Source organism: Electrona antarctica (assembly GCF_951216825.1).
Source record: "Electrona antarctica genome assembly, chromosome: 9".
In the NCBI taxonomy this organism is placed as follows: Eukaryota; Metazoa; Chordata; class Actinopteri; order Myctophiformes; family Myctophidae; genus Electrona; species Electrona antarctica.
Window position 1 is genome coordinate 22,772,682 of NC_136790.1, and position 17,488 is coordinate 22,790,169.

The 17,488-nt window shown below is 50.1% G+C and overlaps 1 protein-coding gene across 1 annotated transcript; it reads right to left on the minus strand.

Moving 5' to 3' along the window:
• Positions 1-1,656: 1,656 nt before the first annotated feature.
• On the minus strand, positions 1,657-9,624 carry LOC306929203 (uncharacterized protein). Its single transcript, XM_079509644.1, has 3 exons — positions 9,552-9,624; positions 8,915-9,135; positions 1,657-2,468 (listed from the first exon to the last, which is right to left on the minus strand). The coding sequence occupies exons 1-3, from the start codon at positions 9,601-9,603 to the stop codon at positions 2,118-2,120; spliced, it is 624 nt and encodes a 207-aa protein (XP_079365770.1). The 5' UTR covers positions 9,604-9,624; the 3' UTR covers positions 1,657-2,117.
• Positions 9,625-17,488: the final 7,864 nt, after the last annotated feature.

Genomic DNA, 17,488 nt, shown 5'->3' on the forward strand with positions numbered 1-17,488 from the left:
CTTCGCTCCGGATGGCTTTTGTCCCGATTCGCATTTGCTCGTGTTGATTCCCCCCCAACCCCGCTCCCCCCCAACCCCGCTCCTCCCCCACCCCGCGCTCAACTTCATTTGCGCACCGGTCGCACCGCGATCCGCCCACGCGGCAAGTATTTTGCCACGTGGGCAGCATGTCCGAAACACAGGGGAAACAGACACATGCATGGAGTGTATCCATATTTGTATATATATATATATATATTTGTATATATATATATATATATATATATATATATATATATATATATATGTTAGTATAGTAATGTGTATATATAGATAATTAATGAATGTTCTTCAATTGTGTTTTAAGCTTCTTGGCCACTGGAGACAGCTACCGCACCATTGCTGACTGCTACCGTGTGGGCATCTCAACGGTGTCTGGGATAGTGCCAGTCGTTGCCACGGCCATCTGGGAGTGTCTGGTTGGCGACTTCATGCCTGTACCCACCACAGATGACTGGCGTGCCATTGCTGCTACCTTCCAGCAGCGTTGGAACTTCCCAAACTGCGTGGGAGCCATAGACGGGAAGCATGTCATCCTCCAGGCCCCCCCGGCAACCGGTTCGCAGTTCTTCAACTACAAGGGGACTTTCTCCTTGGTCCTCTTGGCAGTTGTAGATGCGGACAAGTGCTTCCGGGTGGTTGACATCGGTGGTTATGGAGGTTCCAGCGACGGTGGGATTCTGGCACACTCTGTCTTTGGCCAGCGTCTGCTGGATGGCACCCTCCACCTCCCTGAAGACACTCCGCTTCCTGGGGCAGCACACCTGGGATGTCAACCCCATGTCTTCGTGGCAGATGAGGCCTTCCCTCTGCGGCGCAACGTCATGAGGCCATTCCCCGGGAAGAACCTCACCAGGAAGCAGAGGATCTTCAATTACCGGCTGTCCCGTGCCAGACTGGTGGTGGAGAACGCCTTCGGCATCCTGGTGAGCCAGTGGAGGATGTACCACCGCACCATTCCACTGCTCCCGGCCAATGCAGAGGCCTGCGTCAAGGCTACGTGTGTCTTGCACAACCTCCTCAGGAGAGGCAGGATCCGTGGCCGTGCTGCTGCTCCAACACCAGCTGTGGACCGGCCCGTGGAGGGAGAGGTTCCGGGTCTCCGTCGGATTGGAAGGGTGGGAAGCAACAACGCTGCACGGGAGCCCCTCTTCAGAAGAAGTTGCTTCGCCTCCTTCTTCTCCGGAGTTGGTGCCGTTTCCTGGCAAGATCACGTGGCCTAGTCATCCAGTCCAAAGTCCACAAAACCCAAAGGCTCTTTTAAGAGCCACCCCATTATTCCTATTAAAGAGTTATATCCATATATTTATTTATATATTTAAATATTTCTACACCAGTATATGTAGAACTATCCTATTTTTATAGACAACATTTATTTTTTTAATAATAAATAACAGTAATAATAATATTTTACTGTGAATAAATTGTTTGGCAGAGGTAAGTCACTGTGCAAGGACATTCATTTATTAACAAAAAATCACACCTGAACTGAGTGGTGTAATATAGCCTGTCTGACGTAATGAAATCATGTCTGACGTAATAATGAAATCACACCCGGGTGAACAGGGTGAACATAGCAACCATGCTCATTTTTTCTGCACAAACAAAGCCAGTTGTAAAAATACAGATAATAATAGATTAATAACTTCAACAAAACACTGTGTGTACTGGGAGGGAAGGAGGGAGAGAAAGGCATTATGAAAATGTTTGAGAACCACTGACATGGAAACATGGGTTTTTAAGAAAACTTGTCAGACATAGAAACAGTTTTAGAAGACAACAGAACATATAGACAGAGTGTGCAGTGTATGCTTGTGGTATATATACTGATTTTGAGTGTGACGTAATGAAGATATGTATTAATGCCGGGGTCAACTGGCTTTCGATGGTGACGTAATAAAGATAGGTTTCAGTGTCGGGTGGATTAAAGGTATGTCTGTATGTAATCTGAAACCTATCTTTATTACGTCACCATCGAAAGCCAGTTATAACCCGGCATTGATACATATCTTCATTACGTCACACTCAAAATCAGTATATATACCACGAGCATACGCAGACTTAAAAATAAATAAAAACTAGGGTGCTTGCTCTAGTTCTTCAAACAACTGAGCATTTACTGCCTGGAGCACATTCATTCTCACCAGAGCCTGGCCTCTGACTGACAAACCATTGACCATTTTGGCAATGCCCAGAAAAAAATGTTCATTGGCATCTAGAGCCTGCGGGACAGTTTTGGGGAGAGTAGGCTGTGCGGTTGCTGTCAGTGTCATTTCATGGACCAGGGCTTCCTGGAAGGGCGTCATGTCTTGGTGCTGGGGGTTGGCCTGATGACGACGCACCTTCCGAGGCACATGCACGTACTCCTCCTCCTCCTCCTCCACCTCATCAGACAGCTCAGACTGCTGCACATCTGGGTTGTCCAGGGTCTAGAACCGGGCGATACAGACAATCACATATACTATTGGTCAGTCATGTGAGATTACAGGGTTTGTAATACACACACACATTGTGTGATACTGTACTTATGTACTATATATTATGGCATTATGGCAAATGCAGGTTTCCTAAAAAAAAAAGGGTGGTTTCCCCCTGGGTATAATATCCAGAATTTCAAATATCAATGTAATTAATGACATATTTCCCAGGGGTGCAGGTCTTTTTTCCGACATACAAAAAAACGACGGGACAATGGTCCGACAGTGTCCGAAATACCGTCTTTTTACTCCAACAGTCCGACATGATATTAGCAAGACAGAAGTTCCCGCAATAGTCCGAAAACCGTAGTTTAGACGAGGCAATGTTTAGACGAGGCAATAGTCCGACAATTAGTAATCCCAATTAATAAATACATTTCTTTTTACTATCGGGGATATTATATATATATGAACACACCCACACACATAATGGAAAGATGATTGATGCACAGACCCCAGCGCAGTAGCCTACCGTATTGAAGTAATTAAGTAACAAACTATATAACGTGCGCCAAACTATATAATAGGCTACCTCTAGATCTTTTTATTGATTGATCTCCACGTTAAAGGACCACTTCACCACTTTTCAACTTCTCTTCCTATAATTGGTCCTAACTAATGTTCATGATAAAATACCACAATTTTTTCCTACTCAGTCTGTGTCTCATAGGAAGGCTGTGGGCAGTTCAGAAACCCGTCCACCAGTGACATCATCAATGGTGAATCCAAGCTAATATAAACTGCAGGCTTTCTTTTCCTGAAAAGTTGCAATGCAAAAGTTGAAGCCATTGTTCTCACGATAATAAAAATCGAAATATATTTTAAAACAAATCTGCCTAATGATGATGTCACTGGTGGACGGGTGGAGGGCCATTATAGTTCCACACTCAATCCAGAGGGGCCACTATAGTTCCACACTCACTCCAAAGGGGCCACTATAGTTCCACACTCACTCCAAAGGGGCCACTATAGTTCCACACTCACTCCAGAGGGCCACTATAGTTCCACACTCACTCCAGAGAGTCACTATAGTTCCACACTCACTCCAGAGGGCCACTATAGTTCCACACTCACTCAGGAGGGCCACTATACACTCACTCCAGAGGGCCACTATAGTTACACACTCCCTCCAGAGTCCAGAGGGGCCACATTGCATATTACTGTCGTAGCAAAAAATAGCCGAGCTCAGTCGCAGTGCGACACGTTTTGAGCTTGTAGATCAGCTATTTGCTATTTTTTAATTGGAATCCTGAAAAGTAACATTTTGATTAAATTTCAAATGCATTTAGTTATAGTTTAAACTAGACCTTAACCCGTTCTATAATCTATGTACACCAAATTAGGCACAGTGTGGGAAAATTAGATGAAATCGATCACATTATTGATTGGGAGGGAATTGTTAACGGATGAGCTTGGGAAGAGCACAAAGTTAATATTATTAGGCAAGTGGTCTGCGGAGCATTCCCTGAGGGGGGGGGGTGTTCTGTGTATTCCTGGGACTCGCATAAATACGTCTCTGTGCACGCACGCACGCACGCACGCCCCAGAGTTGGTTTTGACATGGCAGCGGCGCCATGGACGGCGTGCACAGTACAGACAACACTGACAGGCGGGTGTTTACGCAACACTATAGGGGTTTTGAATGATGTGCGCGACCCGTCGTGAGACAGATAATCGAGGCGATGTTTTTTTAGTAGACCAGTTCAGAAATCCCATATAGGCTGGGCCGGGCTACTGGACTTGTAACTAGTTTGGGGCACAATCAGGTGCGACTCAGGACCCCATGGCTGGGGTGTATGGACTCAGGACCCCATGGCTGGGGTGTATGGACTCAGGACTGGGGTGTATGGACTCAGGACCCCATGGCTGGGGTGTATGGACTCAGGACTGGGGTGTATGGACTCAGGACCCCATGGCTGGGGTGTATGGACTCAGGACTGGGGTGTATGGACTCAGGACCCCATGGCTGGGGTGTATGGACTCAGGACTGGGGTGTATGGACTCAGGACCCCATGGCTGGGGTGTATGGACTCAGGTCCATGGCTGGCTGGGGGTGTATGGACTCAGGACTGGGGTGTATGGACTCAGGACCCTGGCTGGCTGGGGGTGTATGGACTCAGGACTGGGGTGTATGGACTCAGGACCCCATGGCTGGGGTGTATGGACTCAGGACCCCATGGCTGGGGTGTATGGACTCAGGACTGGGGTGTATGGACTCAGGACCCCATGGCTGGGGTGTATGGACTCAGGACTGGGGTGTATGGACTCAGGACCCCATGGCTGGGGTGTATGGACTCAGGACTGGGGTGTATGGACTCAGGACCCCATGGCTGGGGTGTATGGACTCAGGTCCATGGCTGGCTGGGGGTGTATGGACTCAGGACTGGGGTGTATGGACTCAGGACCCTGGCTGGCTGGGGGTGTATGGACTCAGGACTGGGGTGTATGGACTCAGGACCCCATGGCTGGGGTGTATGGACTCAGGACCCCATGGCTGGGGTGTATGGACTCAGGACTGGGGTGTATGGACTCAGGACCCCATGGCTGGGGTGTATGGACTCAGGACTGGGGTGTATGGACTCAGGACCCCATGGCTGGGGTGTATGGACTCAGGACTGGGGTGTATGGACTCAGGACTGGGGTGTATGGACTCAGGACCTTGGCTGGCTGGGGTGTATGGACTCAGGACCCCATGGCTGGGGTGTATGGGTGTCCGAACTGCCCAAAGCCCTCCTATGAGACACAGACTGAGTAGGAAAAAATGGTGGTGTTTTATCATGAACATTAGTGAGGACCAATTATATAAAGAGATGTTGAAAAGTGGTGAAGTGGTCCTTTAACACTGTTCATTGAAAATAGCTGATCTGCAAGCTCACTATACCCAGGGGGCAAAGCACCCTTTTTTTTAGGAAACCTGCATTTGTCATAACATACAAAGTTGTCCACCAGAAATATCTATGACCCAATAGAATCACAACCTGTGGACACACCGGTCAATTTCTTTGCTGGAAATCCAATATGGCCACCACAATATTAGCCCCCATTAGCCTATAATGCGGGTGAATAGGGCAACATTTTTAACTGAGGGATATTTCCACAAAACTTCACAGGTTGATCAATGATATGAATGCCATATGTTTTTGTATTGGAAGTTTCCATGATATCCAATATGGCCACCACAATACTAGCACCCAGAAAATAGGCTTGGCTCTAAATTCTGAACCAGATGAGCTAGAAATTCAAACTCATGGTTCGCTGCCGCCGAACCCGTGGCCGCCGGTACCAGTACCCACCGAGCCATCGCCGCCGCCGTCCTCGACGTCGTGCCCGACAATCCGGAGCAGCGTCGCGGTAGACCCAAGTCAGTCGTTACCGTACCTCCCGGTTCCTCCGCGCCCAACATGAACGATCACCAGCAGAACCCGGTACTAGCCCAGCAGCTCCAACCATCCCGCACTTCTTCGTCCCGTCTCCCCGGCCACCAAGCTCCAGCAGCAGCTTCCCCAACCAGCCATCCCGTTGCCTCCCCGAGCGGCTCCAATCCACCAGTACCAACCTCCGCTTCAGACTGGACCGTGGTCGGCCTACAAAGAGCCCTCATCGCCAAAGGCATTTCATTCACCCGTTCTGCAAACAAACTATCCCTGTTTACAACACTCATGTCCACCCGCGTCGCTCAGTGCAGCAACAGCGGAACAACAACAGCAGCCTCAGCCAACGTGGGTCTGTCGCGCAGCCGTGACGTCACGGGCCATCCTCCCAGCCCAGGAGACGCTCCACGGACGTCCGCTCGGCCGAGTGGCGACGCCGTCGCGCGGCAGGCGGCGCTGTCGCGTCGCGGAAACTCCTCGCGTCGGGCTGCCACGTCGCGCGGCGGCGTCGACACAAAGTCGGCGGCTCCGTCCCGCTCCGGTGACGTCACGCAGCGTACCGCTGCCACAGCGACATTTGAGATACGCCCATTCTCTCCAGACGCCCACCATCTCCACTCCCACCACTCAACCAAAGGAGCTCCAGCCACCTCAGCCTCCTTCACCATGCAAACGGCCAGTATCCTCCATCCACCACACCCCACATGTCATGCGTGCCCCGACCACCCAAGCCGCACACTTCACGCTTGCGTGAGGTCGTGACCTTGGATGATCAGGTCCGTTATGGCATCCCCCCCGCCCCTGGCCATCTAAGCCGCACACCGCACTCTTGCAAGAAAGCGTGTGGTGCTGACCTTCGATGACCATGCTGGCTTCACCCTCACCTGTCCTGCCGTGGCCGTTTATGCCTCACGTCCCATGCTCCTCCCCCATGCGACGAGTACATAAACGTCCACGCGCCACATCTATTCAATAAACCATCTAAAAGGTTCTCATGTCTGATGTTTGGTCTTTCCTAGTGAAAATCTGTTCATGTGCCAGGGACTGGAGACAAGATGCAGCAGGAGCTTCACTCCATTCCTGACTGGGAATGTCTCAGATGCATGCATCATTCTGTGTGCTCTTTATGGGCCCAAAACCACTGGCTCAACTCCAGTCCGCTCCTCTGACAAGTGTCCTGCTCATTGACAAGAGTGACATCCTAGCACACTGGGAAGAGCACTTCAGTGAGGTCGTAAACAGAGAGTCCTCAATTTCCGAAGAGGATATTGCCACGATACCCCAGCTGCCAATCAAAGCCCCCCCCCCCCCCCCCCCCACCAGTGCAGAGACAGTGAAAGCACTCCAACAAACCACTTCTGGAAAGGCACCAGGAGGTGCATGTTTACAAGAGGAAAGGGGACAGGGCATACTGCGATAACCATCATGGTATAGCCCTCCTGAGTCCTGAACATCACAGGAAAGATCTTAGCAAGAATCATCCTCAACCGGCTAATCAGCCATGCTGAGAATGTTGTCCCTGGATCCTAATGTGGTTTCCACGGAGGCAATGGTGATGCATCCCCAGTCAGGAATGGAGTGAAGCTCCTGCTGCATCTTGTCTCCAGTCCCTGGCACATGAACAGATTTTCTGGCATAGGCCAGGCTGGCTCTAGATGGACAGGGGACCATCACTGAGAGACCATACATACTCAGTGAAGGGATGTCCGGCTTGTCCTGCCAGGGATGATTGTCAACATAAACAGAGGAAATGCCAACAGAAACCGTAGAACAAAACCAAAATACAGCCAGAGGGATGTCTTTCTGCAAAGAAACACCCCATAACAATAATACTTAATAGAGGGAAATTATGGCTAAAATATTTATATATCTCTCGTGGTTAGAAACCATGAGTTTGTATTTATAGGTCATCTGGTTCAGAATTTAGAGCCAAACCTATTTTCTGGGTGCTAGTATTGTGGTGGCCATATTGGATATCATGCAAACTTCCAATACAAACCATTATGGTATTCATATCATTGATCAACCTGTGAAGTTTCGTGGAAATATCCCTCAGTTAAAAATGTTGCCCTATTCACCCGCATTATAGGCTAATGGGGGCTAATATTGTGGTGGCCATATTGGATTTCCAGCAAAGAAATTGACCGGTGTGTCCACAGGTTGTGATCCTATGGGGTCATAGATATTATTTCTGGTGGACAACTTTGTATGTTATGACAAATGCAGGTCAACCCCCTTTGCCCCCTGGGTACTAGGTTGTGATGAGCCTAGCTCTGTGTGAACCCATATTGATAATTTCTACAGTCCGTGTTCCTGGGGGGGAATGGGGTGTAGCCTCTCTCTCTCTCTCCCTCTCTGTCTCCCCCCCTCTCTCTCTCTCCTTCCCCCCCCCCCCCCTCTCTCTCTCTCTCTCTCTCTTCCTCCCCCCTCTCACACACACACACACACACACACGCACACGCCTCTCCCTCTCTCTCTCCCCCTCACTCTCTCTCTCTCTCCCTCTCTATCCCCCCCCTCTCTCTCTCTCCCTCTCTGTCTCCCCCCTCTCTCTCTCTCTCCCCCCCCCCCCTCTCTCTCCCCCCCCCCCCCCTCTCTCTCTCTCTTCCTCCCCCTCTCTCACTCACACACACACACACACACACACACACACACACACACACACACACACACACACACACACGCACGTGCGCGCGCGTGCGTGCGTGTGTGTGTGCGCCGCGCCCACGCATGCACGCACACACACTCACTTGAGTTGCCGTTGCCCGCTGCGCGCTCGGTCTCCCATGTCGGACTATTGCCTCGTCTAAACATTGCCTCGTCTAAACTACGGTTTTCGGACTATTGCGGGAACTTCTGTCTGGCTAATATCATGTCGGACCGTTGGAGTAAAAATACGGTATTTCGGACAATGGTCCAACACTGTCGGACCATTGCCCCGTCGGCTATTTGGGTGTCGGAAAAAAGGCCGCCCGTCGGCTATTTGGGTGTCGGAAAAAAGGCCGCCTCCCATTTCCCAGACCTCACCTGGTGTTCTGGGATGTCAAATAAGGAGTCCTGGGTTGGTGGGGGAGGTGGCAGGCTGTCCTCATCACCCTGAGCTCCTGGAGACATGGGAACCAGGGTGACATACTCTGGAAGAGCTGTGCTGCTGCTGGTTCCCTGACCAGCCCCGAGGCATGGTCGGGTGGTGCTGGTGTGTGTCGTAGCAGGTGGGGGCCTCTTGCTGGAGGGGCCTTTACGTGGTGCTGGAGGTAGTAGAATCAGAAACAGGTCACATGTTTACAGGTGTTAAAACAGTGGGTGAAATATATTATGTATTATGTATTGTTCCATCGTTATTTGAATGTTTCCAGAAAAGAGAAAGAATGGAGAGAAAGGGGAGGGGGGGAGAATAATAAATTAAAAAACAACACTTGTGTGAAGTGAGGGACACATGGTAATGTTTAACTGCTGTACAAGTCCATAGACTTGGCTGCCATATGACATAATTTCAAAAGCCAGATGAAGCGCCCCTCAAAAAACATATCTACATGAGATTTAGAAATGAGGTGAATGAGCATAGTAGCTGGTATCTGTTACCAGACATTAGTGCAAGGACAGTTTCAGTGAATATACATTAAGATTAAGGTGCAGGTACCCTGGGGGGCAGCAGCGCTCGTACCCATGTTGCCTGATGTGTCCCTTTTTGCCATGTGTGGCTTCATGAAGGACATGACGGCCGCAAATGGCCATACCTTCCCTGCCTGGCCAGAACCACTTTTGGACGCCTCCTCTGACAGTGCCAGATGTCTCCTGTAGCCATCGATCAGTGTCTTCCACCTCCTCTTGCACTCTGCCACTGGGGGAAAAATTACATGTCATGTGATGTGACCTGAGTAAAGCCAACAGCTACATCATATCAAAATATGCCAGCATGCATTGTAATCGTTTTTATTTATTATTCATGTACAGACAGTCTAGACATTAAAGTGTGCTTGTCATTTTCCAAGTGAACTAGACTGTATATGGGCACCAACCAATTCATGTGCATGCATGTACATTTCTATGGGAAGCCGTTTAGGCCATAAATGCATAGTCAACTCGCACATACATGTATACTTCTCTTGCACATACATATATATTGGTACTTCACTTGCACATACATATATATTTAATTTACACATACATACATACTTCATTCGCACATATATAAATACTTCACTTGCACATACATACATACTTCATTCGCACATACATACATAATTTAAAAAAAATGATTAATTAATTAATGAATTTGATTAACTAATGAATGAATTTGATTAATAAATTAAGATAAATTTGTATCGTTTGTATCAGGCACTGGGGGGACACTGGGGAAACACTGGGGAGCCACTGGGCAGGCAGTGGGGAGGCACTGGGGAGGCACTGGGCAGGCAGTGGGGAGGCACTGGGGGACACTGGGGAGGCACTGGGCAGGCAGTGGGGAGGCAGTGGGGAGGCACTGGGGAGGTGGGGAGGCACTGGGGAGACACTGGGGAGGCACTGGGCAGGCAGTGGGGAGGCAGTGGGGAGGCACTGGGGAGGTGGGGAGGCACTGGGGAGACACTGGGGAGGCACTGGGCAGGCAGTGGGGAGGCACTGGGCAGGCAGTGGGGAGGCACTGGGGAGGCACTGGGGAGGCACTGGGGAGAAACTGCAGCCACTGGGGAGACATTGGGGAGGCACTGGGGAGGCACTGGGCAGGCAGTGGGGAGGCACTGGGGGACACTGGGGAGGCACTGGGCAGGCAGTGGGGAGGCACTGGGCAGGCAGTGGGGAGGCACTGGGGAGACACTGGGGGACACTGGGGAGGCACTGGGCAGGCAGTGGGGAGGCACTGGGCAGGCAGTGGGGAGGCACTGGGGAGGTGGGGAGGCACTGGGGAGGTGGGGAGGCACTGGGGAGGCACTGGGCAGGCACTGGGGAGGCACTGGGGAGGCACTGGGCAGGCAGTGGGGAGGCACTGGGGGACACTGGGGAGGCACTGGGCAGGCAGTGGGGAGGCACTGGGCAGGCAGTGGGGAGGCACTGGGGAGACACTGGGGGACACTGGGGAGGCACTGGGCAGGCAGTGGGGAGGCAGTGGGGAGGCACTGGGGAGGTGGGGAGGCACTGGGGAGACACTGGGGAGGCACTGGGCAGGCAGTGGGGAGGCACTGGGCAGGCAGTGGGGAGGCACTGGGGAGGCACTGGGGAGAAACTGCAGCCACTGGGGAGACATTGGGGAGGCACTGGGGAGGCACTGGGCAGGCAGTGGGGAGGCACTGGGGAGACACTGGGGGACACTGGGGAGGCACTGGGGAGAAACTGCAGCCACTGGGGAGACATTGGGGAGGCACTGGGGAGGCACTGGGCAGGCAGTGGGGAGGCACTGGGGAGACACTGGGGGACACTGGGGAGGCACTGGGGAGAAACTGCAGCCACTGGGGGACACTGGGGAGGCACTGGGGAGGCACTGGGCAGGCAGTGGGGAGGCACTGGGGGACACTGGGGAGGCACTGGGCAGGCAGTGGGGAGGCACTGGGCAGGCAGTGGGGAGGCACTGGGGAGGTGGGGAGGCACTGGGGAGGCACTGGGCAGGCACTGGGGAGGCACTGGGGAGGCACTGGGCAGGCAGTGGGGAGACACTGGGGGACACTGGGGAGGCACTGGGGAGGCACTGGGCAGGCAGTGGGGAGGCAGTGGGGAGACACTGGGGGACACTGGGGAGGCACTGGGCAGGCAGTGGGGAGGCACTGGGCAGGCAGTGGGGAGGCACTGGGGAGGCACTGGGGAGGCACTGGGGAGAAACTGCAGCCACTGGGGAGACATTGGGGAGGCACTGGGGAGGCACTGGGGGACACTGGGGAGGCACTGGGCAGGCAGTGGGGAGGCACTGGGCAGTCAGTGGGGAGGCACTGGGGAGGCACTGGGGAGACACTGGGGGACACTGGGGAGGCACTGGGCAGGCAGTGGGGAGGCAGTGGGGAGACACTGGGGGACACTGGGGAGGCACTGGGCAGGCAGTGGGGAGGCACTGGGCAGGCAGTGGGGAGGCACTGGGGAGGCACTGGGGAGAAACTGCAGCCACTGGGGAGACATTGGGGAGGCACTGGGGAGGCACTGGGCAGGCAGTGGGGAGGCACTGGGGAGACACTGGGGGACACTGGGGAGGCACTGGGCAGGCAGTGGGGAGGCAGTGGGGAGGTGGGGAGGCACTGGGGAGACACTGGGGGACACTGGGGAGGCACTGGGCAGGCAGTGGGGAGGCACTGGGCAGGCAGTGGGGAGGCACTGGGGAGGCACTGGGGAGAAACTGCAGCCACTGGGGAGACATTGGGGAGGCACTGGGGAGGCACTCAGGGGACACTGGGGAGGTACTGGGGAGCCACTGGGCAGACACAGGGGCCTGTTCCTGTTGCATTTCCATAAGCTTTTCATTTGAAATCGAGCTTCCTGTTCAGGCATTGTGCCTTCCTGTTACATTCATACTCAGACATGTACACACATCACATAGTCCTGCGCAGCCGCACATAAAGAAATACTCACACACGTATGTATGCATGTATGTATGTATGTGCGAATGAAGTATGTATGTATGTATGTATGTATGTATGTGCGAATGAAGTATTTATATATGTGCGGATGAAGTATGTATAAGTGAAGTATGTATATATGTGCGAATGAAGTATGTATGTATGTGTAAATGAAATATATATGTATGTGCAAGTGAAGTACCTAAATGTATGTATGTGCAAGTGAAGTATGTATGTGTATGTGAAATATGCATGTATGTGCAAGTGAAGTACCAATATGCAAGAGAAGTATACATGTATGTGCGAGTTGACTATGCATTTATGGCCTAAACGGCTTCCCATACATTTCTGCTTTCAGGTTTCTATATTGTATGATAAATGCTAATTTGTTATTTCTATATTAGCAATGAGCATCCAACTATAACTAACACAAAGGACTGGTGACTGTGTTATTACACAGAAAATATGCATTGCCTAGTACATAATATGCATGTTGCTTAGTGCCAGATGGCTGCAGATGGAAAATAAACTATCCATTCATCTTAACAGAAAATGATTTATTATTAGTTCAGTCAGATACAATTGTACTGTAGTACTAGTCTTCCACAAGCAGTACATGGCATCACAAGCACTTTGATGCAGATCAGTATTTTTTTTAGATCAAACTTCCAAAATATTACAACCTGTCTGTTTTCATAAATCAAGTAGCATGTTTACATTGGTACCAACGTCCGAGGTAGAAAACCGCTAACTATAGCATTGTTGCTAATATTTGAACTGACCTGACTCGCCAACCGCAGCAGCGATGTCCTCCCATGCCTTCTCCTTCTTGTTTTTGTCTCGAAAGTCGACGAGACTCTTGTCATAGATCAATTGATAGTGGCTGACAGCCACTATCAATTGATCCTCCCACCTTCTCTTGTTTTTTTTTTTTTTTCCTTGGCCCTCCATTTTTATTGTTCCCCCAAACTTTTTTTTGCTGGAATAGGTCTGCAAACTGTTCCACAAACAGGGGTGTGTTCAGGTGCTATAGGTCCAATAACGAGACCCCCTGCAGCCAGCAACACACCCCGTCATCACAATTCAGGGTGGGGTTGAGCCTTGGGGGGGAGGTGGGGGTGATCACACTGCAAATTATCATTTATAGTCCTCAGTTTAGGTCGGATCAGCCGATCAGGGATGTTCACATATCATACAACTGATATAAAGGCTATTCATTATTTTTCAAAGGTATGATTGACGGTGCCCAAATTAATTTCAACATGTAGGTTACAGCTAGCTACCACTGACTGATGGATTGTGATCTCTCTCGCACGCACGCACGCACACACACACACACACACACACACACACACACACACACCCACACACACATACACACGCGGTGCACACGACCGAAAGAGCGCGCTGCTCATCCCCTCCCCGAGTCCCCTATTCCCGGGGAGAGTTTGGGGATAAAGACAGGGGTCCGTCCGACATGAAAAACGGTTTTAACTATATTGTTTAGTTCTTTGTCTATAGACTATCTATATCTGCTAATGTATAAACCGTGTGTGTGTGTGTGTTTAGTCCACGGTCAGCGTCAGCGACGGGGTTCAGTTGTTCACCTCTCCGGTCGGTGGGAAGAATACTGGACAACTCACCCCGGTGCTTGCCCGTTTTTCCTCCCGGAATTTTCCCCAGTGAGGGGGATAACTTTGTAATATGCTATTGGCTGTTTGTATTCTTTTTGGACAAATATGAAAAGATACTCCTGTGGAAAGGCTATATTATTTTACTTATATTGACCCTATAAACAATTTAGTATTATTTAGTATATGTAAGATTTTTCCCACTCAAATGGTACCTCGTCAGATAATCCCCACATAGCCTACAACAACTTCTGTGAACAGACTTCACTGTAGTAGCTTTTCATAAATTATATTTGTACTTAGGCTGTCTGCTGTCGTGAAAGTTTATAGTTAGATAAATTCAAAGTCCAGCCGTCTGCTGTCCAGCCTCTCCCACCCCTCACTGGGGAAAATTCCGGGAGGAAAACAGAAAAGGGGTGAGTTGTCTTGTTACCGGTGGGAACCGGGGGGGGGGTGACTGCAGGGGCACTTCTCCCCAGCCACCGTGCCAGTCCACTGGGAGAGAACTGGCTCGCAAGTGACGGAACACAACCTGTTTTCACCGCTTCGACAACTTGTTGCTCATATAAACTTTTATTTCTTTCCATAAATATGCTATGGTCTTGCCAAATATTCATTCATATTACATATACAGCCCTTATTTAAAAAGTAAATATTTTAATTCGATCTCGGTGCGGTCAGCTCGCTCGGAGGTTTTTCTGCCCTTGTCAAATGAGCTAAACTCCGCCTCCTCAAACCACGCTGTGCTCTGATTGGCTGGAAGCAGCTTCTTGAAGCTAAAGCCAGAATCTAGCTTTGAAAAGCTGCGTCAAAGATGAGCTTTCACGAGAAATAAAGCACGCAAAAAAAAAAAAAGCTGTTCACCCTAAGCTTCAAAACGAAAAAGCTGGTCTGCATAGAGATAACATGGGACCACGAAGCGAGAAGCTGCTTCTAGCTTCCTTGGTGTGAACCACCCTGGGCAGGACCTACGCTGAAAAGACTATCAGCGGAAGTGGCGGAAGTGTTGCGTGTAAGATAACTACGTCACGCGGTGCGGCTGTGTTTACTAGTCCCCACCCAATGATCATTTCAGCGGGAATACATTTTCGGGAACACAACGCGGCGATTGGTCAAAAAACGTTAACTTCCGGGGGGGGGGTTACACGGCGGAAGTCCTGCCTTAGATAGCTTATTTGTCCTAGGTTGTGACCAGGCTCTTCTTTTTCGCAGTTAAGTGAGCCTGGGACCGAGGCTAGGTGTGAACGCGGCATGAGAGTCACGCAATTTGACCTTTTACCACGCACCACGCCACACCTCTCATTTCTCACGCACGCACAATACGCACGCCGAGGGGGGCATAAAATGTGCCAAAAAAGCCAAGCCGGCTATCATAATAACAATTTTCTCCGCGGCTCCGCCGCGTAATAACGCGCGCCCATGTGTGCGTCCTCACAAACGGCAAAATAGCCGATCTGCAGGAGATCATGCAGCGCTGTTATATGCAGTAGAAGGGTAACCAGGCAGTGGACCACCAAATCGTCAGCAGGGTCCCTGACTGTGACGCATGGAAATGAGCCATGCAGAGTTTAACATCGCATCGAAATATTTTTCATGGAAGACAATATAGCCTCCACAAGTTACAACATTAAGTGAGTAAGTCACAAGTGACTATCTCTCTTCTATACTGGTGTGTGGCGTGACTGGCGTATCTTGCGTGATATGAGGAACGGTGCCAGTAGCCTACGCACATTATAGGGACAAAGTCGTGTGTGTGTGTGTGTGTGTGTGTGTGTGTGTGAAGGGGGAGGGGCCGCATCGCAACTTGTCGTTATAGTTCTGTTCAGAGAGGGGGGGGGGGGGGGGGGGGGGGGGGGGGGGGGGGAGAGAGAGAGAGAGAGAGAGAGACCACAGATGTGTGGGCATGGGGAAATAAAAAATAAGGCATTTTCCCAAATTCCAGTTTTCTGACTTTTTATTTCACAACATATTCCCCAATTTCCACTGAGATTATGGGGTGAATGAATGTGGCCAGACCCATCTTCTCTTTCTGTCATAGTGACATTGTCCTGCATCAGATCATGTCCAAATCAGGTTCTCCAATCTCCAGTAGCCTCTTCAGTTTTTTGAAGATTTTTTGAGTGGTGCAACCACTCCCTTACGGAGCTATGTGTGTGGCTGGCTGGGTCTGAGCACTATGTGTGTGGATTGCTGGCTGGCTGGGTCTGAGCACTATGTGTGTGGCTTGCTGGCTGGCTGGCTGGGTCTGAGCACTATGTGTGTGTTGATTGCTGGCTGGCTGGCTGGGTCTGAGCACTAGTCCATGAGCCAGACCCCCCTAATTTGCGCGTTAATTACGAAATGGGTGGGCAAATTCTTGTTTGAATTTTTTACTAGCTGTACTTGTCTACTTCACATTTTTGTATGATAACAATCGCAGACTAGCAGCTTAGTGGTAGTTATCATGCATTGAGTACATGCACCCCTATATTGCCACATGCAAATTGTGACAACAAATATATGATCAACTTTTGAACCTTACTTTGTGCAGAGACCAATGAAACCACTTTTCTGCATAATTCAAATATGGGGAATTGATTGGAATGGTTATTTTACTTCCACAAAACTTCCATATATGCTTAAATGGGCTTTTAATGCAGTATTTTGCACACACATCTAAGAAATTTAAAATAAGGCTTGCAAATATCCCCATTTTGGAAGTGTGTGCTAAGAACCAACATGTTCCTAATGGCTATAGAGAACTGCTCACCATTCTAAGCTTTAATATGAGTGGTAACATGTGTTTGTACGTTTTGTAACTCTAGAGATACAATCAGAAACACTATTATAGTGTGATAACACGAGCCAGGGCCATAGCTATAGAATCAAATCGGTGGGCAAAGCTGGTGTGATTTTTTTGACTTGTTGTGCATCTCTACTTCACAGTTTGGCATGATAACCATTGCAGACACATAGCTTAGTGGTCGTTATCATGCATTGAATATGTGGCCCCCTATATTACCACACACATTCTTACAAAAATATATGATAAACGTTTGAGCCATTATTGTGTAGAGACCTATAATCACACCTTTCTGCATAATTCAAGTATGGGTAATTGACTGGAATAGTCATTTTACTTATTCAATACTTTCATATATGCTTAAAACTCGACACCAGGCTGGCTGAAGAAGTTCCTCATGCAGAAGACCCCAACACGTTGTAGTGTCTGGCCCTTAGACTTATTGACAGTCATGCCGAAGCAGGGTCTCACTGGAAACTGGTGGGGCAGAGTGAATGGATAGATGATGTTGGTTGGACACAGGGTGATGCGTGGCCGTGGACTGAGAGTGCATCCCGCATTGACACCAACCACAGATCTTGCAGCTTTAGGCGTGCATCTCGTGCTTTGTCTGACTCAGCTCTCTATGCATGTTGTTGTGCGTCACGCATCC

Excerpts from the sequence above, each read along its gene's own strand:
- LOC306929203 (XM_079509644.1), bottom strand. The coding sequence starts at position 9,603 with ATGTCCTTCATGAAGCCACACATGGCAAAAAGGGACACATCAGGCAAC. Across the intron at positions 9,136-9,551 it reads GGACACATCAGGCAACATGG|CACCACGTAAAGGCCCCTCC; the intron begins GTACGAGCGCTG and ends TACTACCTCCAG. Across the intron at positions 2,469-8,914 it reads TTGACATCCCAGAACACCAG|ACCCTGGACAACCCAGATGT; the intron begins GTGAGGTCTGGG and ends GCCCGGTTCTAG.